Here is a 22181-nt window from a genome sequence, read left to right on the forward strand (position 1 = left end):
TATGCTCCTTTGGGATATCGACGCCTATGATTCCTAATAAAAATGCTTCTGGTTTTTTTAACAAAAGTTATTTTAAACATTTTTTTTCATTTCATTGTATGTCATCTTTTGACAATGTTCTTTTACACAAACTCTGTATCTATACAGTGGGACAGAGATGTTCTTCTGCTTCCTCCCCTCCCCTTTCCTTGCAGATCTTTGTTCTTCTGGCCGCCATGTGCTCAGTGCTGGCCATTGGCAACAGCATCTGGGAGTACAAGAGAGGCGCTGCCTTCCAGGTCTACCTGCCCTGGCCGCACGACGTCCACTCGGCCTTCTATTCCGCCTTCCTCATGTTCTGGTCCTACGTCATCATCCTCAACACAGTGGTGCCCATCTCCCTCTACGTCAGGTAAGTGGGGGGGAGAGGCACGTGTCCTGCGCCAGCCCCCAAACGGCCCATTTTGCACCGGTGTGTATGTGTCTTTGTCACGGTCCGGTCTACGGGCGATCAAAGTCCCGGCTGAGGACGTCGGGACTGGAGGCAAGATGGCGGAGTGGGAGCAGGAATGAGAGTCCAGAAGCCAGGGGTCTGAGGGTCAGGAAGCAGGGAGCCACGAAGCCAAGGGTCCGAGGGTTGAGAAGCAAGGAGTCAAGAAGCCAAGGTCTGAGGATCAGGAAGCAAGAAGTCAAACGCACCAAGGCAGGAAGCGTGTTGCTGTGGCCAAGAGCCGAAGGGAAATGCTGACTTTCTATCCCTTCCCAGCTCTTGCCACCAGTCCTGTGAAGCCCTACTGGTCACAGAGCCTGGCTCCGGCACACACTCCTGACAGTCTTCCCTATTGTCCTTCAGTGAAACATTTGGCATTCCAGTCCCAAACGTGGAGGGCTCAAGAGTCCCAAGCCATCGTGTTCTCATGCGCCTCTACCCTCACGGGGTCTGGTCTGGCAGGGCAGATGTGGCGATGGGGACTCCATGTGCATTGGGAAAGGAATGGGAAACGAGACTGTCAAGATTGTAATACCGTTATAGTGGTACCTCTGGTTACAAACTGAGGCCCGTTCATAACCGGAAACTGTTCTTATCCTGCGGCTCGCTTTTGCGAATGGTGCCTCCCGCTGCACGCACACCTCTGGTGCGTGATTTCCGCTCGCATCCTGGGGCAAAGTTAGCAACCAGGAGACCTACTTCCAGGTTAGCGGAGCTTGTAACGTGAAGTGTGTGTAACCAAAAGCGTTCGTAACCAGAGGTACCACTGTATGCAAATCAATGCTGCAAATGCACTTGGGATTGTATCTGAAGTTACTTCTACCCAGACCAGAGCCATTGCGATGACTCGCTCGGCTCCATTAATATCAATAGGTCTACTCTGAGTAGATGGAACATTGGCTACAACCCACTGTGTACAGTTCTGGTTGCATTGCCTGAAAAAGAATATTAAAAAGTTCAGAAAACGGCAACCCAAAGATCAAGAGGTTGTCACGACTCCTCTATGAGGAAGTCAGCGGTGGAGCAAGCCGATCTGGTGCCCGGGGTGGCATTCATGCCCTGTGCCCAGGGGCGGGGCCAACCACCCATGGGGGTGGGGCCAGCTGGGGCAGAATGCTCTGTGGGGCCTCCAAGGAGTCTGTCCGCCTCCTCCCACTCAGCCACCCTACAGCTGGGGGAGAGATGTGTGGCTCGGGCGCACTGCAGGCCCCACGGTGAGTGCTGCCCAGCATTTTGTCACCCCCTCAGTGGTGGTACCCGGGGTGACCTGCCCCTACTGCTCCCTTCCTCCGCCACTGGAGGAAGTTACTGCATTTGGGATTTTTGAGTTTAAGGAAGAGGCCAGTCCAAGTGTGAGCCGAAAGGAGTGGGAGGTGTCCCAGCATGCACTGCTCCTCCAGCCCTACTTTCGCTTTCTGGGCACCAATAGGGCCACCCCCCCCCCCTTCTGGCGTGTTTCCTCCTCTTGCCCAACCAGGGCAGGCAGTGTGCTCTGGCAGCCCAACCCTTGGGGTGGGGGAAGGAGGAACCACATCCTTGGCAAGGCTGGTGAGCTTTTTGAAGGAGCTCTGTGACTCTCCTTTGACTCTGCAGTGATGGCGCTATGCCCAGGCTCCGACTCAGCCGCTTCCTTCTTCACAGCGGACGTGGCATCGCCCTTACAGTGGTACCTTGGTTCTCAAACTTAGTCCGTCCCAGAAGTTGTTCCAAAACCAAGGCGTGCTTTCCCATAGAAAGTAATGCAGAATGGATGAATCCGTTCCAGACTTTTGAAAACAATTCCTAAAACAGCAATTTAACATGAATTTTGCTATCTAATGAGACCATCGATCCATAAAATGAAAGCAATAAACAATGTACTGCAGTCACACAATCAATCAATCAGGAGCTGAACTGGGTTCCACACAGTCACAGAAACAAAACAAAAAAGCTGCAAAAACAAAAACACAAAATAAATAGCAGAAACAGACAGACCTCAGCGTAACACTCAAATTGGAAGTGTAACACTCAAAATGGCGCACGTTCGGCTTCTGAATAAGGTTTGCAAAATGGAACACTTCCGAGTTTGTAGTGTTTGGGTTCCAAGTTGTTTGAGTACCAAGGCGTTTGAGAACCAAGGGACCACTGTACGTCATGGGGTCCAGGGAGGATGCATGTGACTTCTGTGTCAGGGAAGGTCAGGGGGTGAGGGAGATGGAGCCGAGGTCCCTGGCCAGACACCTAGGAATGCCTTTTCCTTGAGGGAGCAGCCGGTTCTGGCTTCCCAGCATGCGCTTGCGCTGCAGTTTATGGACTACATTTCTGTCCCACCCTCCTTCCTCCAAGTTGCTCAAGGGGGTGTGCAGAGTTCTCTCTCCTCTCTTTGGTCCTTGCATTAACCCTGCGAGGGAGGCTGAGAGACGGCGACCCTGGCCCAAGGTTGTCCAGGGAGCAGCATGCTCAAGTGGTGCCTGGAAAGCTGGCCTCCCAAATCCTAGCATGGCGTTCTAACCACTGCACCGCGCTGCCTCTCTGTGTGCACAGGCTGCACACGGGTCACCCGCTGACCCCCCCCCCCCGGAAGCAGCATCTTCAGTGGCCTCTTGCATCTTGCAAAGGGACCCCAGGCGCCAGGAAGCTTTTCCTGCCAGGTCTCCAGCCCATTCCTTGGTCTCCCCTCCCTCCTCTCGTTCAGCGTAGAGATCATCCGTTTGGGCAACAGCTTCTACATTGAGTGGGACCGCAAGATGTACTACCCCCTCAGTGACACCCCTGCCCAGGCCCGGACCACCACCCTCAACGAGGAGCTGGGGCAGATCAAGTACATCTTCTCCGACAAGACGGGGACCCTCACCCAGAACATCATGGTCTTCAACAAGTGCTGCATCAACGGGAAGATCTATGGTAGGGGGCACTCTCCTGGGGCTGCTGCATCCCTTCATCTCTTTGAAATAATTTTTATTTGATCTTACAAGTGTAAAATACATATCCATATTTAGGGGGTTCTCCCAATCTCTGCACCTTTCCCTCCATGGCTCCAAATGTCAACTTTTCCGATTGCATATTGTTCCAGAATCCATATTTTATGTCACTCCATTTTGTCCATAGTATCTGTGTTACTGCAATCCTGCTAATGCTTTCATCTGCTTACAGCTGTCTCCCAGATATATTGTAAATTTCCCCCCATCCTTTATTAAAGCTTTGGTCTTCTTGATTCCTGAGCTTTCTGGGCAGTTTTGCCATTTCGGCATAGTCCAATAGCTTAGTTTGCCATTCTTCTCTGCTTTGTCTTCTTTCCATCTCTGGGCTAATAACATCCCTGCGGCTGTCGTCGCATACATTAAAAGTCTTTCCTGCTCCTTTGGAATATGGACCCTTTGCCAGCCTGCTGTGTCCCCCCCCCCCCGAGATTTTGTTCATCCATTAGTCCCAGTCAGCATGGGTGGCTTGGGGGAAGGAAAGATGGTTCGGATGCTTCAGCTGGTGTAGAATTCAGCGGCCAGGTTGCTCACCGGAACAAAATAGTTTGAGCATATTATACTAATCCTTGTCCAACTGTGCTGGCTACCGATTAGTTTCTGGGCCCAGTTCAAAGTGCTGGTTTTGACCTATAAAGCCTTAAGCAGCTCAGGACTGCAATACCTCAAGGACCGCCTCTTCCCATATGAACCTACCTGGACCTTGAGATCATCTTCTGTGTGCCTCCTTCGTGTGCCTCCTCCTTGGGAAGTCCAGAGGGTGGTAACACGAGAACGGGGCCTTCTCTGCAGTGGCTCCCCATCTGTGGAATGCTCTCCCTAGGGAAGTTCGACTGGCGCCTTCATTATACACCTTTAGGCGCCAGACAAAAATGTTCCTTTTTAACCAGGCCTTTGTTGATCTGTTTGACATCCTATACCCTTTTAAATGGGTACATGGGTGGCGCTGTGGGTTAAACCACAAAGCCTAGGACTTGCCGATCGGGAGGTCAGTGGTTCGAATCCCTGCAACGGGGTGAGCTCCCATTGCTCGATCCCTGCTCCTGCCCACCTAGCAGTTCAAAAGCACATCAAAGTTCAAGTAGATTAATAGGTACCACTGAGGCAGGAAGGTAAACAGCGTTTCCGTGGGCTGCTCTGGTTTGCCAGAAGCGGCTTAGTCCTGCTGGCCACATGACCCAGAAGCTGTAGGCCAGCTCCCTTGGCCAATAAAGTGAGATGAGCGCCGCAACCCCAGAGTTGGCCACAACTGGACCTAAAGGTCAAGGGTCCCTTTACCTTTTTTACCCTTTTAAAATGTGGCTCTTTTCTGTGTGGGTGTGTGTTATTGGGTTGTTGTTTTTATTCTGATTATTTATGTTGTGATCTTTTCTGTGAACTGCCCTGAGACCTCCGGGTATGGGGCGGTATATAAATTCAATAAATAAATAAATTCAAGAAATAAATAAAGTGCCAATACAGGAACCATTCAGACCTTCTGGAGCCCCACACCTGCACCTGTTTTTCAATGCCGGCCTGGTGTCTCACCTGCTTCCCAATGGGCAATTGTAGATCCTTGGCCAGGGTCCCAAAGGTGCCCGGGTGCCCCTGTCGTCCCGCTGGCACAAACTGGCCCAGGCCTGGAATTCACAGCCAGGTGTGTGTTTGTTGTCATCTCAGCTGGGCTCTGTGCTTCTCGCCCACAGGGGATGTCTTTGACTTGGATGGACAACGGGTGGAGATTACGGAGGTAAGGGGCTGTGAGGGGTCAAAGGGTGGCAGGCAGGGCCACTGGGCATTGTTGTGGTTCCAGCCCTGCCCGGCACTTGCCAGGACGTATCCCAGTGTGGCGGCTGAAGTGGACAAAAGGAATTTCGACTCCCCCCCCCCCTTGTGCCTTGAGCTTCCCTCCTGGAAATTTCCTTCTTCCTTTCCTCTCTCGGGGGAAGCTCTGGACCTTCTGGGTCAAGGCTGCCATTGCCCTGGAGTTTGGCAGGCTGGTCCCCAGAGCAGCCAGCTGCCTGGGAAGGATGAGGAGCCTCTGCATGGTCTTTCGTAGTCTTTGTCCAGCCAGAAGAAAGGAAGGCAGATGAGCCCAGAGACGTTCTCATGGTGGCAACCTTTCTCTCGCCCCCCCTTTCAGAGTACCCCAAAAGTTGACTTCTCCTACAACCCCCTCGCTGACCCCAAATTCTCCTTCTACGACCAAAGCCTGGTGGAGGAAGTGAAGGCGGGAGATGTCATCACCCACAAGTTTTTCCGCCTCCTTTCTCTCTGCCACACAGTGATGCCAGAAGAGAAGAAGCCAGGTGAGGGGGAGGGGTGGAGCTGTGCCTCCTGCCTTGCAGGGGTTGGACTAGATGACCCTCAGGGTCCCATTCTGCAATTCTGTGGGGAGACAGCACCTCTGGCTCAGAGCAGCGGTGTGGCCTGTGGGGAGAGGGGGGGACCTCGCCTGGGGGTGCTGTGCTGGGGGGCTCTTGCGGGTTGGACTCTGAAGGTCTCATGAGAACATGAAAAGAGCCCTTATGGGTCAGATGCTGCGCCCTGTTCTCACAGGGGCCAAGCAGAAACCCGCAAGCAGGATCCGAGCCCAAGAGCAGCGATTCAGGAGGAGGAGGCAGAAAACATGGTAGCCACCCGTTGTCTTCTCCCCCAACATGAATTTGTCTAACCCTCTTCTAAAGCCATCCAAATTGGTGGCCATCCCTGCCTGCAGTAGGAGGGAGTTCCACGGGTTAGCTATGAGCTCACTCACACTTCTGCTCGTCCTGCACCTTCTAAGCATGGGTTTTGCCTTTGCCCTAGAGAACCTGCTCTTTAGTGCTAAATTGGAACAAATGGCAGCCTGCTGATGGCTGTTTGTTCCGATTCAGCACCAAAGATGAGGCTTCCCCCGAGGAAAACAGGGAGGCAAACGGAGGTGTGGATCAGCCCTGGGTGCTGCATGAAGAAGATCTTCCTTTTATCTGTCCTGAGTCTTCCCAACATTCAGCATCGCTGGCTGCCCATGAGTTCCAGTGTTATGAGCAGTGCCAGATTGACGTATAAGCCAAACAAGCTATAGCTTAGGGGCCCACTCTCTTGGGGGCCCAAAAAATGTAAAGGAAAAAAACTGGATGTACATTTCCAAAATATATGGGGGGGGACAAATAAAATAAAACCTACATAGAGCAACCATGTTTTGTGTTGTGTAGGCTCCTAGCATGTAAGTCATGGGCCCCGCCTGCTAGCCTGCTCCCTAAAATATCACTGGTTTGCTCCTTTCTATATATAGGGTGCCGACATTCTGCATGGACTGGTTGCAGGGCTATGCAAAGGGCTGAATTATGAGTCTTTGTAAATTGTGTTTCTAAAGGAACTTTTGTTATTGCCAAATGCCAATGTGTTTGCATTATTAAGTTTTTTATGAATAAAAATCATTTTAAGTTAGAGCTTAATAATGATTTCACTATTAATATCCTTCTTCTTAATTGTATTTCAGTTCAACAATTACTTTGTTTTGTTATGTGCAAATGACTTGAGATACCTATTAGGTTCATAAATTACCATATAGCATATATTCAACACAAAAAAACAGTGACAATTTGTTGCTGACAAAGGACAGCTGGACATATAAAGGGCCCCATTCCCTTCAGGAGCTGAGGGCCTCCTCAAATCTTAGCCCGGCCCTGTCCTGGCCTCGGGGGTCTGGCTCCCGCCTCCTGCAGAAAACCTCTCCCTGCTCCCCTTTGTCCAGGCCAGGCATCATTTTAGGAACTTTAAGGGCGTCTCTTCTTGGCCGCCTGTTCCCTCAAGACTCCCAAATCGGTTGCTGCGCTTGGGACTTTTCCGCCTCCCTCTTGCAAGTGACGCTGCCTCTCCCCCCCCCCCTTGCCCTCCCTGGCAGGTGAGCTGGTCTACCAGGCGCAGTCTCCGGACGAGGGGGCCCTGGTGACGGCCGCCCGGAACTTTGGCTTCGTCTTCCGCGCCCGGACCCCAGAGACCATCACCGTGGTGGAAATGGGGAAGACAATCGTCTATAAGCTCCTTGCCATCCTGGATTTCAACAATGTGCGCAAGCGGATGTCTGTCATTGGTGTGTGCCCCCTTCCTCCCCTCCCCCAAACCCTGGGCCTCGTCTGTGATTGGTTCTCAGGGAAATACTCTGCACATGCCCGGGTCTCCTCTTTGTGCCCTGGTGGAGTGGCTCTTGCTGAGTTGTTTCCACCAGCGTCAACCAGCTGGGCAGACTTTTTCGACGGGAGTTTGACTGAATTGGTGCAAAGCGATTTCCACTACCTGCTCGCTATAGAAAAGGAACTTCTAGGGGGCTGGACTCTTGCAAGAGCTCCAGTTCTGACACCCTTTGAGGGGCTGTGTGAGAAAACCCCAGAAGAGAGAATGATGCCATGCCCTACAGTTAGGAAGCTTCTGCCCATTGGCACATCTCACTCAGTGTGCTCTGCAGTGACAACGGGCAGCAGTCGTCCAGGACCTCAGGCAGGGCTCCTCCCCTTCTGCATGCCAAGCAGATGTTCTGCTGTTGAGCCGCTCTGGCCCTTCCATCCAGGAAGACTAGATCTTTGAAGGAAGGGGGATGAAATATACTCGGAGTTGAGAGTGGATTCCATGCTCTTTATTCAGCTCACAGTGGTGAGGAGGAATGGAAGTTCCCCCAGAATGTCTGCTTTATGTACATTATTTACACAATGGGCCCCATGTGATTGGCTAATTCCGGGATTCTCCTGTAGGCCAATCAGGTTGCGGATTCACTTCCACCTGGAGCTGGTTTGGGTGGCTCCTGTGGACCAATCAGACTGCTGCATTCTGAATCCTATTGTTCTAGGACCAATCAGACTGCTGCATTTTGGATGCATGCTGTTGTTTAGTCAACACATGTTGTTGTTTAGTCGTTTAGTCCCGCTTCGTGACCCCCTGGACCAGAGCACGCCAGGCACTCCTGTCTTCCACTGCCTCCCGCAGTTTGGTCAAACTCATGTTTGTAGCTTCAAGAACACTGTCCAACCAGTTGACAAAGACAACTCAATACATAATAGGGGACAAACCCTCCCCCCAGCCATCTCTGACTCTCTGCCCGCGTGTCGTGTGTCTGTCCAGGGTGGGGAGCGATTCTGGGCACCCTCTCATTTTCTGCCCTTCTTCCCTTCTTCCCAGTGCGTCGCCCCGATGGCAAGGTGACCCTGTACTGCAAGGGGGCGGACACAATCCTGTACGAACTCCTGCACCCTTCCTGTGTACCTCTTAAGGAAGAGACTACCGAGTACTTGGAAGTAAGCTGGCAGCAGAGTTTGCATGCAGAGCCTACCCAGAGCGATGCCCTTGCGGCTTCATCTTCACCCCAGCCCACCCCCTGGGGGCTACGTGAGACCCACAAAGAGGGTACTTTAAGAAGGGGAGTCTCTGTGGAGCTCCTTTCCCCTGACCCCTCCTGTGCTCAGTTGTGTCGCTGAAGCACAGCCTGGGAGTCATTTTGAACTCTCAGCTGTCCATGGAGGTCAATTCTGTGTCCAGGGTGGCTGTCTGCCAGCTCCATCTGGTATGCAGGATGTGACCCTCCCTGCCCACAGACTGTCTCGCCAGAGTGGTGCATGCTCTGGTTATCTCCTGCTTGGACTACTGCCATGCGCTCTATGTGGGGCTACCTTTGAAGGTGACCTGGAAACTACAACTAATCCAGAATGTGGGGCAGTGTTATGTGGGAGCGGCCGCCGAGACCACATAACACTGGTCCTGAGAGATCTGCATTGGCTCCCAGTACGTTCCAAGCACAAGTCAAAGTGTTGGTGCTGGCCTCTGTCCAGTATACCTGAAGGAGCGTCTCCACCCCCATCGTTCACCCAGACACTGAGGTCCAGCTCCAAGGGCCTTCTGGTGGTTCCCTCATTGCGAGAAGCAAAGCTACAGGGAACCAGGCAGAGGGCCTTCTTGGTAGTGGCACCCGCCCTATGGAACGCCCTCCCACCAGATGTCAAAGAGAAAAATAACTACCAAACTTTTAGAAGACATCTGAAGGCAGCCCTGTTTAGGGAACCTTTTAATGTTTGATAGGTTGCTGTATTTTAGTGTTCTGTTGGAAGCCGCCCAGAGTGGCTGGGGAAACCCAGCCAGATGGGCAGGTATAAATAATAAACTATTATTATTATTATTATTATTATTATTATTATTATTATTATTATTATTATTATTATAGGAGTTTGCAGGGGAAGGTCTCCGGACGCTGGTTGTGGCCTACAAGGACCTGGAGAGGAAGTCCTTTGCCGACTGGCAGAAGCGTCACCACGAAGCCAGCACAGCCCTGCAGGACCGAGAGGAGAAGCTGTCTGAGCTGTACGAAGAAATTGAGAAAGACCTGATAGTAGGTGGGGGTGCCCAGGAGGGAAGCCAGGCGCCCAAGGCTCAGACACCGAACAGGAGCAAATAGGGATTGGTCAGCCAGGGTGAGGGTTAGCGGAGATTGCTGCCTTGCAGGGGGTTGGACTAGATGACCCCTGAGGTCCCTTCCAGCGCTACAATTCTGTGATTCTATTAGCCATGCAACTTAAGGGGCTTGGAATGCCGTTGTTACTTGTTTATTTTAATTTGTCCGAGTATTTCTAAACAGTCAACCCATTCAAAAAAAGAATCATGGCAATGAAGCATAACATAACAAGCCTGCTTGCTTTCTCTTGCTCCGGAGGGAAGGACCCAACCCAGTGGGTTCGAGTTAAAGGAAAGTGGAGCCCCTGCCTTTGGTGCCTTCCTGGCTTTGCCTTTCAGATGCTGCCTGATTCTCGCTGCCCCAGTGGAGAGATGTCCTTCTTCCCCCTTTCAGTGTGTGCATCTCTGTTCCCTTTCTGATTTTCCACTCATTAAAAAGCTCTTTGTTGAGCCCTGGGGCTGGACTCGCAATGATGTGTGGCTCCTTCCTGCTCCTGCCTTTTAAGAGTCTATGTGCGAGCGCATTTTGCAAGCCCCTTCCTGAGCCGCCTTCATCTGGGCCGCTTCCCTGGAGTCCCACAGGCCGGCGGAATGGAGCCAGCCAGGGCTCCGCTGGGCCAGATTGTCTTCTAGGAGGTCATAAGAACATAAACGGAGCCCCCTGGATCAGGCCAATGGCTCATCCAGTTCGGCATCCTCTTCTCATCGCGGCTGAGCAGTTGCCTGTGGAAACCTACTGCTATAAGAAAAAACTGCTCCTTTATCCCTTATGGGGTACCCAAGAGCCCGTATAGAGTCCTAAAATAGGTTCCCTATTGGTAGAAGAAAAAGAAGAGATGCAAACCAGAGACTATTGAGAAGCAAAGCAGCTCATAAGCCTGATCTTTATTAAACTGTTGCAACAGGGTGCTCTCCCTACTCCCACGCAGTTCCTATATAGACTTTTGAGATTGCCCACCCTGGAGCTCAAGACCACCCCCCAAAACATCATTCATACATCACAGAAGGAGGCTGTCCCCAGCAGAAATTGGAGAGTGTTGCTTCTCTCCTGTCTGCCAGGATACCTGAGAAGGCCTTATCAATTGCCTTTTCTGGTAGCCTGGCCATTCCTTGGAGGTGGTAAATACTATCCATACACAAATATGCCCTTAAGACAGGATCTGTAAGCGAAAACACAATGGGAAGGCTTTCCCCATTTTCCTCCCTTACTGCAGAGAAATAGTTGAGGTCCTGGGAGAGTCAGAATGCTTCAGGATTGTTCTTCTTCACTGTTTCAGACACGTGGTTCATATACTCATGTATGTGTTTGCCTTGTACATTTATGAACATTTATTTTATATATATAGGACTTTAGAATTCCTATACCACTACAAACTGGATCTGAGCCACAGTTTAACCCTGCACTGCGTGATGAAGGATTTTTCTTTCATCCATCCTGAATCTTTCAACCTAAGGGCTCACCTGTCCTTCCATGTCCCATGCTTAGAAGGCAGGAGTCTGAGTGGGTTTTTGTTTGCCTCGCCACTTTCCCCAGAAAACCCGCTCTCTAGTGTTGAATCAGAACAAACATCAATCCACAGAAAACGCAGCCGTCATTTGCTCCAATTCAACTTGCTATAGGGTGGGTTTTCCTGGAGGGAAGCAGCAGGATAAGTGAAAGTCTGGGTGGGCCCTGAACTTCACTGGGTGTCCGTTGGTCACCCCTTTCAGAGCACCCCTTTGTGACCCCCCCTCTTTCTGCAGTTACTTGGTGCCACGGCCATTGAGGACAAGCTGCAAGACGGTGTCCCACAGACAATTGAGACCTTGGGGAAAGCGCAGATTAAAATCTGGGTGCTCACTGGAGACAAGCAAGGTACTGCCAGACGGGGGAGATGACACACTGCTTTTAGCCCCCCCCCCCAAGAACAGCTGGCAATTGATTCTGCCCCCTTCTGAGGTGCATCCCAGAAGCCTTTGTAACATCACAGGGCGGAAAGAACACCGCAGCACCTTCTCAATTCATGGGGGTGACTTTGGGCCTCCTCTGCTCCCTGCGCAGTGGGGCAGAACTCCCTTGATCTGCCCCTGGGTGAATCTCAAAAGGGGTGAGGCTGGCCTCCTTGCTCCCACCAGCCGTAAGTCGTCCTGGAGTTGTCTCAGCAAATGGGAGGAGCTGGGAAAGAGAGGTGGGCTTGGAGGGGCCAAATCCGAGGAATGCGCCAAGGATCCTAAGAGGTCTGAGAGAAGCAGAGTAACGAGAGAGGAGAGCAAAGACAACAGGAGCAAAAGAGAAAGGGACAAAGAGCACTGAAAAGTCAAAGCCCTTTAAAGCGAGCGCAGGGGGGATAGACGTGGTTTGAAGCACAGGCAAGAAAAATGAGATGAACTGCAAAGAATCCATTTGAAGCATTGCCAACACACATTTAACGCCCATCAGCTCCCCCAGAGAATCCGGGGAAATGTAGTTCTCCCCTCCCAGAGCCACAGTTCACAGCACCCTTGCAAACTACAGCTCCCAGGCTTCTTTGAGGAAAGCTGTGAACTTCAAATGTGTGTTTGAAGCATCTCCGGTGTTTGGGTGGGTTTTCCAAGAGAAGTCCAGCAAGGCCGTCTCCAAGCTGAGGTGAGAAGGAGAGTGAGCAAGAAGCTTCAGGAATCCCTGGGCCAATGTGGGGGCGCAGGAGGGGCTCTTGCCTTCCGCCTAGCCGTCCAGGATGGAGGGGGCCCTCAGGTCAGCTGAAGGGTCCATCTCAGGGAGAGGCGTTGCCACGAAAGGGGAGAATGAGAGAGGGAGAGTCTGTCCCCCAAGGGTCCAGGGATGGATCCCTCCTGGCCTAACGCTGGTTGCATGAAGGGGTGCATCTCCTCCTTTCTTGGAGCTGCTGAAGCAGAAGTTGGGTGGGCCCCCGCCAGAGATTCCTGCCTTGCAGGGGCCTGGACTAGGGGACCCCCTCCCACTCTGCCATTCTGTGATCCTTCTCCAGAGACGGCCGTGAACATCGGCTACTCCTGCAACATGCTCTATGACGACATGAAGGACATCTTCTTCATCCAGGGGGACACCTTTGAGGAAGTGCGCCATGAACTCAGGTAAAGGCCTTCTCAACCTATATTGTTTATTAATATCCTTCCTAACTTGTGCTAGCAAGTTCCTTTACTCAGCAGAGTTTTACATTCCCCTTTTAAACGCACAGTGGGTAGCTGGTTGCAGGCTTGTATAAGCCTCTTAATATTAGATTCCTGGTAAGTCCCCTTATATCCCTCTTAAAAGAATAAGCACGCCACCATCTTGTGTAAAATATATATAAGAAGTTTACTCACATTCAGTTCACAGTTGGATCCCTGCAGGCAGACTTAGTTACAAAGTATATACATGTGGATCTATCCCGTATGGGGATAGCTAGCTAAAAAGCTGCTCCAACAACGGAGGAAGTCAAAGAGAGAGAGAGCTGTGTGCCTTGTCCGTTTGTTACCTGGACAGGTACGGTCACGCCCACCTCTAGTCACACGCAAAGGAAGTATGTCCCATTAGGGAGGAAAAAGGAAGTTTTCTGCTGACAGGACCAAACATCCCCCTGCATGTCCACTCTAAGAAAACAAGGAATGTTGTACTTATGTATCACATCTCACATGCCCTCCAGATCCAAGGCTGCCGGGGGCTACTAGGCAAGAGGGCCCCTCTCTCCCCCCAGCATGCCCTGACTGCCAGCTGCTGGCAGCCGCAGGTGGGCAGAGCGCTGCTAAGCTCAGGCCCTGCTGGGGGCTACTCCCAGGGAGGGGCTGAGATGGTCTGCTTGTCTACTAGTTAGGGGGTGGGAGTCTGGTTTTGCTTCTTGTTTGCATATTGCTAACGTTTTTGTTGTTATTCCCTTATTTCATTTATTAAATTTATTACTGTTTTGGGGAAACACCCCGCTGGCTTCCGCAGTGCTTGTTATTGTGGGTCTTCTCTTAGGAAAGCGAGGAAGACGATGACGCAGGAGGCCGCCATGGATGACGATGAGATGGACCTCCAAGTCAAGAAGTCTGGCAACTGCAAGGTCTTGCCAGAGGAACAGCCCAACGGGGAATACGGCCTGGTCATTAATGGGCACAGCCTGGTAAGGAGGTGGCAAGGCGCTGTTGCAGGAATCTATGTAAGGGTTGAAAGGAGGGTTGGCCCCTCCAGCGGACATCGTACACCCCCCCCCCCACTACCAAAATCAACACATTCACTTCTGCAAATGGCCCCACAAATCACAGTTTTTCCTGTACATTACCAAATGCAACAGTTCACTGATAAATGCATCTATGTACTGGCTCACTGGGGAAACTTCAGAAATTCATATAAAATCACTCCAGTATCGGATTCACGCCATTCCAACGTTGTTCTGTTCAGGAAGCAAATGGCTACCAAGGGGGTAGCTTGGGACATGAGGGAGGGCAGCCACCCCTCTGCCTGAGGGATAATCTCTGGCATCCGGACACCTGGGTCAGCGGCGGAGGAAGCTGCTCGGGCGCCTGGGGTGGCGTACCCAGGGGCAGGGCACACTGCGGGGCCTCTAGAGTCTGCCTGCCTCCTCCTACTCAGTCACCCTAGTGCTGGCGGGGAGCGAGCGGGCGCACCATTTGGGGCAGCGCAGAGCCTGCGGGTGCCCAAGCCACTGCGTCTCTCCCAGGAAAGATGCGTGATTCGGGCATGCTGCAGGCCCTGTGGTGAGTGCCACCTGGAATTTTATCACCCCCCTCAGTGTGACACCCGGGGCACACCGCACCCCCCTCCTTCCTCTGCCCCTGACCTGGGTGCCAGACAGGTAGCCATTCCAGAAACAATTACAAACCGAGGTGACGACAAAAGGGTGTGATGAACTTGGCTGGGAAACAGAGAAATGTAAATATCTCTTTTGTATCACTTGATGGGTGTTTGGTGGGGTCAAGCCCTGCTGCTCAGGTTACTGCATCCATACCCTCACAGTGTGTGATGTACTGAAGTTTACTCACATCAGTTCACAGTGGGATCCCTGAAGGCAGACTTAGTTACAGATACAGTGGTACTTCGGGTTAAGAACTTAATTCGTTCTGGAGGTCTGTTCTTAACCTGAAAGTGTTCTTAACCTGAAGCAGCACTTTAGCTAATGGGGCCTCCTGCTGCTGCCGCACAATTTCTGTTCTCATCCTGAAGCAAAGTTCTTAACCCGAGGTACTATTTCTGGGTTAGCGGAGTCTGTAACCTGAAGCGTCTGTAACCCAAGGTACCACTGTATATACATGTGGGTCTATCCCATATGGGGATAATCCCAGTGTCCTCTGTTGGCTAAAAGACAAAAGGGCATTTCTAGCTAAAAAGCTGCTCCAGCGATGGAGGAAGTCAAAGAGGGAGAGTGCTGCATGCCTTGTCCTTTTGTTACCTGGACAGGTAAGGTCATGCCCACCTCTAGTCACATGCAAAGGAAGTATGGCCCAGCCAGGAGGAAACAGGAAGTTTTTGACTGGCTGGACCAAATATTCCCCTGCATGTCCCCTCTAGGAAAACGAGGAATGTTGTACTTGACTGCTACTTACGTATCACATCCCACATTGTTCCTGTCCCCGCACCCTCCCTGTGTGGGTCTCCCCCCGCAGGCCTATGCCCAAGAAGGGGAGCTGGAGCTGGAGCTGGTGCGCACGGCCTGCCTCTGCAAGGTGGTGATCTGCTGCCGGGTGACACCTCTGCAGAAGGCGCAGGTGGTGGAGCTGGTGAAGAAGTACAAGAACGCCGTCACGCTGGCCATCGGGGACGGGGCCAACGACGTCAGCATGATCAAGGGTGAGGGCCCTGCAAGGCTGGGGGGGGTACCTTTGTGAGAGGGGGGCACCTGGGCCACTGAAGGCAGGATCCAGCCTCAGAGTCCCAGGGAGAAGCAGCTTCAGGACTTCATCAGCTCATTGCGCTGCAGAAATCTCCGCAGCAGCCCGTCAGCCTTCGGGCGCATCCAATGCTCTCATTAGTTAAATGTGCCTAATTGGCTGTCAAGCGAGATGCTGCGGTTTCTGAGCAGTGGGGGAAATAATGGGATGGATTAAAAGGACCTCACATGCAAAACAAGGACGGGGTGGGAAGGAGACCCAGCCCCTCCCCCAGCCCCAAGAGAGGGGTGCCCCACAGCAACTTCCTGGGACGATGAGCCCCACCTGGGACTCTCGCTAGAAGCGGAATCTGCTACGGGATGGGGGCTCTATTTGATGAGGAAGGGGGAGGCCAGTGGGGTTGGGGCTGTGCTCTCTCTCTGGCCCTGATCCTGGAGATTTAAAAGAGGATTAGAGTTATCCATGGAGAAGAGGACTATCGATGGCTCCTAGACAGGAGGGTGATTCTCTGCCTTCCTGTTTGGAGGCCGCAATGTTCCTGGAAACCCCAGGAGGGGAGGGGGCTCTTGGGCTCAGATCCTGCTAGCAGGTTTCCCATTTGAGGAATCTGCTTGGCCACTCTGAGAACAGGAGGCCGGACCAGATGGGCCCCCACGGGCCTGATCCAAGAGGCTCTTCTCTGGTTCTGCAGAGGTGGAGAATGAGGCAGAGAGCCCTCCTTGGATGGGAAGAGAATCTCTACTTACTCTCTCAATCCGTGTTTACGATACGATAATGTCTTATTCTCTTGCTAATTATGCTCTTTCAAATGTGTGTTCTCGACCTTCCTTTGTAAGGCTTTGTTTTGAAATCTTTAGGACACAATTTCAGTTTCCTGCTAACGACTCGTTTTGAATGTATATGGTGCAGCTGATGTTCTTCTGTATGTTTTGTTTTGAAATGTGCTGTTTGATGTTTGAATGTAGGTCGTAAAGCGCCTTGAGGTTTTTTTCTTAAAAATTTAAAGAGGTATAGTAATGAAATGAGTCAAGAGTCGACCCTCCCCTCCCCCCTGTGTAAGAGAGGTGGGCACAGGCAGGGGCTGGCAGGGGGCACAGACTCATGCCAATTATTGCCCCACGGGATGCCCCTGAGTGCCAGTTGCTGGAAGCACAAGGGCAGAGGCTGCTGCTGCTATTTGTGGGCCCCTTTCCAGGGGGATGCCTGCTTGGCCCCAGGGCAGCAGGGCGCTGGACCCCCTTGTCCTGACGCGGCTGCTTCCGGGCTCCCTCTCCCTCTCTTCCAGCCGCCCACATTGGCGTTGGCATCAGCGGCCAGGAGGGGATGCAGGCCGTGCTGTCCAGCGACTTCTCCTTTGCGCAGTTCCGCTACTTGCAGCGGCTGCTGCTGGTCCACGGACGCTGGTCCTACATCCGCATGTGCAAGTTCCTGGCCTACTTCTTCTACAAGAACTTCGCCTTCACGCTGGTCCACTTCTGGTACGGCTTCTTCTCCGGATTCTCCGCACAGGTGAGTCCCGTCAGCAGGCGGCGGCCGTTCTGGCAGGCCTCTGCTGCTCTCTGCTGACCGCCCCTTAAAATTGCCGGGAATTGCCAACGTTTCCTCTGACAGGAGCAAGCAAGAACTGGGAACCCCGGTACCTCTCCTGAGAGCGGAGCTACTCAGTTCATTTATGTCTTTTTAAAAAAAATAATAAAAAAATAATATATTGCTTGATTGCCATTAAAAAAACAAAACACCTCCAAGCATTTTGTGCTCGACTGCCAGGCTTTGCTGGATCCGTGCAGCCCCAAATACAGACTCTGAGCCTGCACAGAGCACCCCTTAGGATCTTCTGGAGCTGGGCAATGCCTCCTTGGGCTCTGGGGGTGCTGGGCCCCACCTTCCCTGCCCCTCTTTCTGACTGCTGCCCTCCTTGCATGTTCACACTGGCTCCTCTCCTTCCAGGTCTGGCCAGCTGATCTTTCCTCTGCCTTTTGCCTTTTGTTCTCTCCATCTTCTCTGAGATTTTCACCCCCTCATTCATTTTTGCATTTCACTTGTTGCCAGGTAGGGGTCTTTTGCAGGAGGGGACAGTTCAGGAAGGGCGGAGGAAGCTTCCTGCCTTGGATGATGATGATGATGATGATGATAATAATAATAATAAAAATGATATTTATGCCCCACCCTCCCCGGCCAGAGCCGGGCTCAGTCCCTGGTCCTGCCAACCTAGCAGATCAAAAGCACGTCCAAGTGCAAGTAGATAAATAGGTACCGGTCCAGCGGGAAGGTAAACGGCATTTCCGTGCGCTGCTCTGGTTTGCCAGAAGCGGCTTAGTCCTGCTGGCCACATGACCCAGAAGCTGTACGCCGGCTCCCTCGGCCAGTAAAGCGAGATGAGTGCCGCAACCCCAGAGTCAGCCACAACTGGACCTAACGGTCAGGGGTCCCTTTACCTTTTCCCTGCCCACTGAGATACTCACCTTAGACCATGCCCTGTGGGCTCCTTATTTCTGCCCCTGTCTTTCGACCACAGATTTACACCCTTGGCTTCCCAGCAGCTGCCTGGGCCTTGTTCTCCTCTCTTGCTAGCCCTCCCTTGGGACACCCACCCGCTGGCACCAGAGGCCGCCCGACGCACCCTTGGGCCCAAGGGCCCTGGGACTGCGCCTCTGCTGCTGCTCTGCGTGGGGCTTTTCTCATTTCCTCCCTCTCTTGGCCTCTGCAGACGGTGTATGACGAATGGTTCATCACTCTTTACAACATGGTGTACACCTCCTTACCTGTCCTGGGAATGAGTCTCTTTGACCAGGTACGGCTCCTTGGTTTATTTGCTGCCCTCTTCGTTCGGTCAGGAGATTGCCCCACAGCTGGGAGCAGAGGGCTCTGTTCCAGCCCTGCCATCGGGGTGACTTGCCTCTCTCTGCCTGGGGGCTGCCCTGGGGTCTGGCTGCCCCTCCAACACACAGGCACACACACAGCACAGGTAGACAGGCATGCGCAGGTGGGCATCCCTGTCACAGGGCTGGGCTGGGAGGGGAGGAAAGCATTTTCCAAATGGGGAGTATCCAGGGTTGGAAGCCTAGAGGTCCAGGCTAAGACCAGCGGGTGGAAGCAATTTTCGCTGAGGCTTCTTGGTGAAGGCTGACAGGGGAAGGACCCCTTAGTGCGGGGCAGGGAAGGGAAGATCATCTGAGGTGGGACAATGGGGGAAGCAAGAGATGCTCTCAGGCGAGAGCCAAGATGGTCCTCCTATTTCTGTGTGATACAAGGCTCAAGATCCACCATGAATCCTCCTTCTTGCTCTTTCTGGGGTATTTGGGATTACAGTCATACCTCTACTTACGTATCCCTCTGGATACAGAATCTTCGGGTTACGGCCACAGCAAACCCGGAAGTGTATTCTTCTGGGTTTTGCTGTGTATGCATGCGCAGAAGCGCTAAATCGCGCCGTATGCATGCGCAGAAGTGCACACCTCTATTTATGTAATTTTCAGGGTGCAAATGGACCCTGGAACGAATTAAGTTTGTATCCAGAGGGTCCACTGTAGTCTGTTTTTTATTGTACTGTATTATGAGAAGCTTTAATAAAATCTTATACAGTGCTACCTTGGGATGCGAACTAGATCCGTTCTGGAGCCCCGTTCGCATCCCGAACAGAACATAAGACACAACAGCACATCTGTGCGTGCGCGTGACGTCATTTTTACTGTCTGCACATGCATGAGCAGCGAAACCCGGAAGTAACGCACTCAACCTGAAGCGTATTTATCCCGAGGTATGACTGTATATAAAACCAGAAACTTAGAAGAACATTCCTAAGTGAAAGAGCAGGGGAGCAGACTGTCAGCTGGGAGTAACTGGTGGGTCAGAGATGCTGATGTTGCATCTGGAATGGGGCTCTTCTATGGGGCAGGAGGCGATCTAGGAGGCCATCTCTAATCCACGTACAAAACAGCCCGTCACAGCCTTGTGCAGATGGAGGGAAAGGGAAAAGTTGTGGGTCTGTGTCAAATAGACCCCAAAGCATTGCAGGGTTGCATATTGTTATGGTTTGTCAGGCGGGCCCAAGACACTTTGCCACCTGAGGCAAGCCACAAAAAGGTCCCCCTTCCTGCCCGGGAAGAAGGGCTGAGAGAAGATCTATATCCGGAGCAAGGAGGGGGTGGGGATAAAGATCTGTGTCCGAATTTGCTTCTCCTGTTGGTCCTGCCGCCTGAGGCAGTTGCCTCATAGGTGGGCTGGCCCTGTGTGGCTTCAACTTACTTTTGGTTTGAGGGTGAGTGAGGTCTGCAGGTTTGAGCTAGAGGCTTTGCAGAAGTGGTGGGTGTCAAGGGCGGATCCTGCAGGGTGGGCGAGGAGGGGTGGGCAGCCGCCTTATTTGCCATCTCAAAACACACACCCTCCACTTTCCGCCCCCAGGACGTGGATGACCGGTGGAGCCTGCAATTCCCGCAGCTCTACATGCCTGGCCAGCAGAACCTCTACTTCAACAAGAAGGAATTTGTCAAGTGCGTCCTCTACAGCGTCTACAGCTCCCTGGTCCTCTTCTTCGTCCCCTACGGGACCCTCTTTGACTCCCTGAGGAGCGACGGGAAGGCCATCGCCGACTACCAGTCCTTCGCACTCATGGCCCAGACCTGCCTGCTCATTGTGGTCTCCGTCCAGGTAAGGGGTCGCTGCCTGCCACGGGCGGGGCTTGTGTGGGGCCCTGGGGCCTCTGCCAGGCCCGTGGGGGAAATGCAGGACTTCCCGTCCTCAGCTGATGCAGCAAAATGACATATTGGGATGGGGAGTGTTATGTACTGAGTTGCATAGGATCCAAAAGGCAGCCGTCTGATTGGTCCTAGAACAATAGGGTCCAGAATGCAGCAGTTTGATTGGTCCACAGGAGCCACCCAATCCAGCTCCAGGTGGAAGTGAATCCGCAACCTGATTGGCCTACAGGTGAATCCCGGAATTAGCCAATCATGTGGGGCCCATTGTGTAAATAATGTACCGGTATATAAAGCACACATTCTGGGGGAACTTCCATTCCTGCTCACCACTGTGAGCTGAATAAAGAGCATGAAATCCACTCTCCAAGTGTATTTCAAGGAGGGTTAAAGTGGACCAGAATTTATTCTGGTCTAATAATAATAATAATAATAATAATAATAATAATAATAATAATAAATTAATAAATAAATAAATAATTTATTTATACCCCGCCCATCTGTCTGGGTTTCCCCAGCCACTCTGGGCGGCTTTCAACAGAATATTAAAATACAATAGTCTATTAAACATTAAAAGCTTCCCTAAACAGGACTGCCTTCAGCTGTCTTCTAAAAGTCTGGTAGTTGTTGTTCTCTCTGACATCTGATGGGAGAGCATTCCACAGGGCGGGCGCCACTACCAAGAAGGCCCTCTGCCTGATTCCCTGTAACCTGGCTTCTCGCAGGGAGGGAACCGCCAGAAGGCCCTCGGAGCTGGACCTCAGTGGGGGGGGGGGTAGGAGCTCACACCCTCAGCAACTTCCAAGTGGTCCATGGGGTGGCAGGAGATATGGGAGCGGGGTTAGGATTTTGCAAATGAATGGCCTTGCCTGGAGTGAGAGAAGCAAGGGTCAATGCCTGTCCCTATTTCTGGGAGGCTGGACTTCCTTGGGGACTTGAGGGTGGGATGAAGACCTCTTCAGCATAGCAGAGAACAGAGGGGAGAAGAGAGAGAGAGAGCAATGGAAAGACAGTCAGACTTCGGCTCCCGAACACCTCTGTTTTGGAATGTTTTGGCTCCCGAACGCCAAAACCCCCAGCAAATGCTCCGGTTTCTGAACGTTTTTCGGAAGCCAAATGTCTGACGCAGCTTCCTCTTGAATGCAAGAGGCTCTTGCAGCCAATTAATAATAATAATATAATAAATTTTGTTTATACCCTGCCCTCCCCAGCCAAGACCAGGCTCTGGGTGGCTAACACCAGGTATAAAGACAATTGATTAAAATACAACTCAAAAACAAGATTAAAACACAACATTAAAGTGCAGCCTCATTTCAGTAGAAACTCAAATCAAAAACTTTTTGGGGGATAAAAACGTCACCACGGCCAACTATCCAGACTGGTCGTACGTGGGCCAGAAAAAAGCCAGGGAAGTCCCCAAATAGGAGTTCTATCACAGAAGGAGAAAGGGAAAAGGAAAGAGGGGAAGGGGATTAGAAGCCATGCCTCGGTTGTTGAACATTTCGGAAGCCAAACGGGCTCCCAGAACGGATTATGTTTGACAACCAAGGTTTGACTGTACAGTGACTCCCCAGGGAAGAAAACCTGCAGCGCTGGGGACTTTTCAGTTTAGAGAAAAGGCAGGGAAGAGGGGGCACGATAGAGGTTTACAAAACGATGCCTGCCGTGGAGGGAAGGGAGGGAGTTTTTCTCCCTCCCTCTATCTAGAACTATCTGGGCATCCAGGGAAGCTGAATGTGGGAAGAAGCACATAGTTCATACAGCACATAGTTAAACTTTGGAACTCCCTGCCATTGGGTGTTGTGACAGCTTTAAAAGAGGATTGGCCAAATTCATAGAGGAGGAGAGGGCTTT

General features: G+C 52.0%; 1 protein-coding gene across 2 annotated transcripts in view; it reads left to right on the plus strand.

Moving 5' to 3' along the window:
* Positions 1 to 22181, plus strand: part of LOC309379991 (phospholipid-transporting ATPase ID-like) — an 84507-nt gene that overhangs the window by 56266 nt on the left and 6060 nt on the right. For both annotated transcript variants that reach the window (XM_081929603.1, XM_081929602.1), the window contains exons 12-25: positions 195 to 391; positions 3144 to 3352; positions 5112 to 5155; positions 5549 to 5714; positions 7295 to 7483; positions 8563 to 8678; positions 9599 to 9763; positions 11569 to 11680; positions 12792 to 12897; positions 13763 to 13907; positions 15409 to 15592; positions 16919 to 17142; positions 18341 to 18424; positions 20035 to 20280. In XM_081929603.1, coding sequence (XP_081785729.1) covers positions 195 to 391; positions 3144 to 3352; positions 5112 to 5155; positions 5549 to 5714; positions 7295 to 7483; positions 8563 to 8678; positions 9599 to 9763; positions 11569 to 11680; positions 12792 to 12897; positions 13763 to 13907; positions 15409 to 15592; positions 16919 to 17142; positions 18341 to 18424; positions 20035 to 20280 — 2187 coding nt within the window. The remainder of the gene's footprint in view (positions 1 to 194; positions 392 to 3143; positions 3353 to 5111; positions 5156 to 5548; positions 5715 to 7294; positions 7484 to 8562; positions 8679 to 9598; positions 9764 to 11568; positions 11681 to 12791; positions 12898 to 13762; positions 13908 to 15408; positions 15593 to 16918; positions 17143 to 18340; positions 18425 to 20034; positions 20281 to 22181) is intronic.

This window comes from Podarcis melisellensis, assembly GCF_964234715.1.
Source record: "Podarcis melisellensis genome assembly, chromosome: 11".
Lineage (NCBI taxonomy): Eukaryota > Metazoa > Chordata > Lepidosauria > Squamata > Lacertidae > Podarcis > Podarcis melisellensis.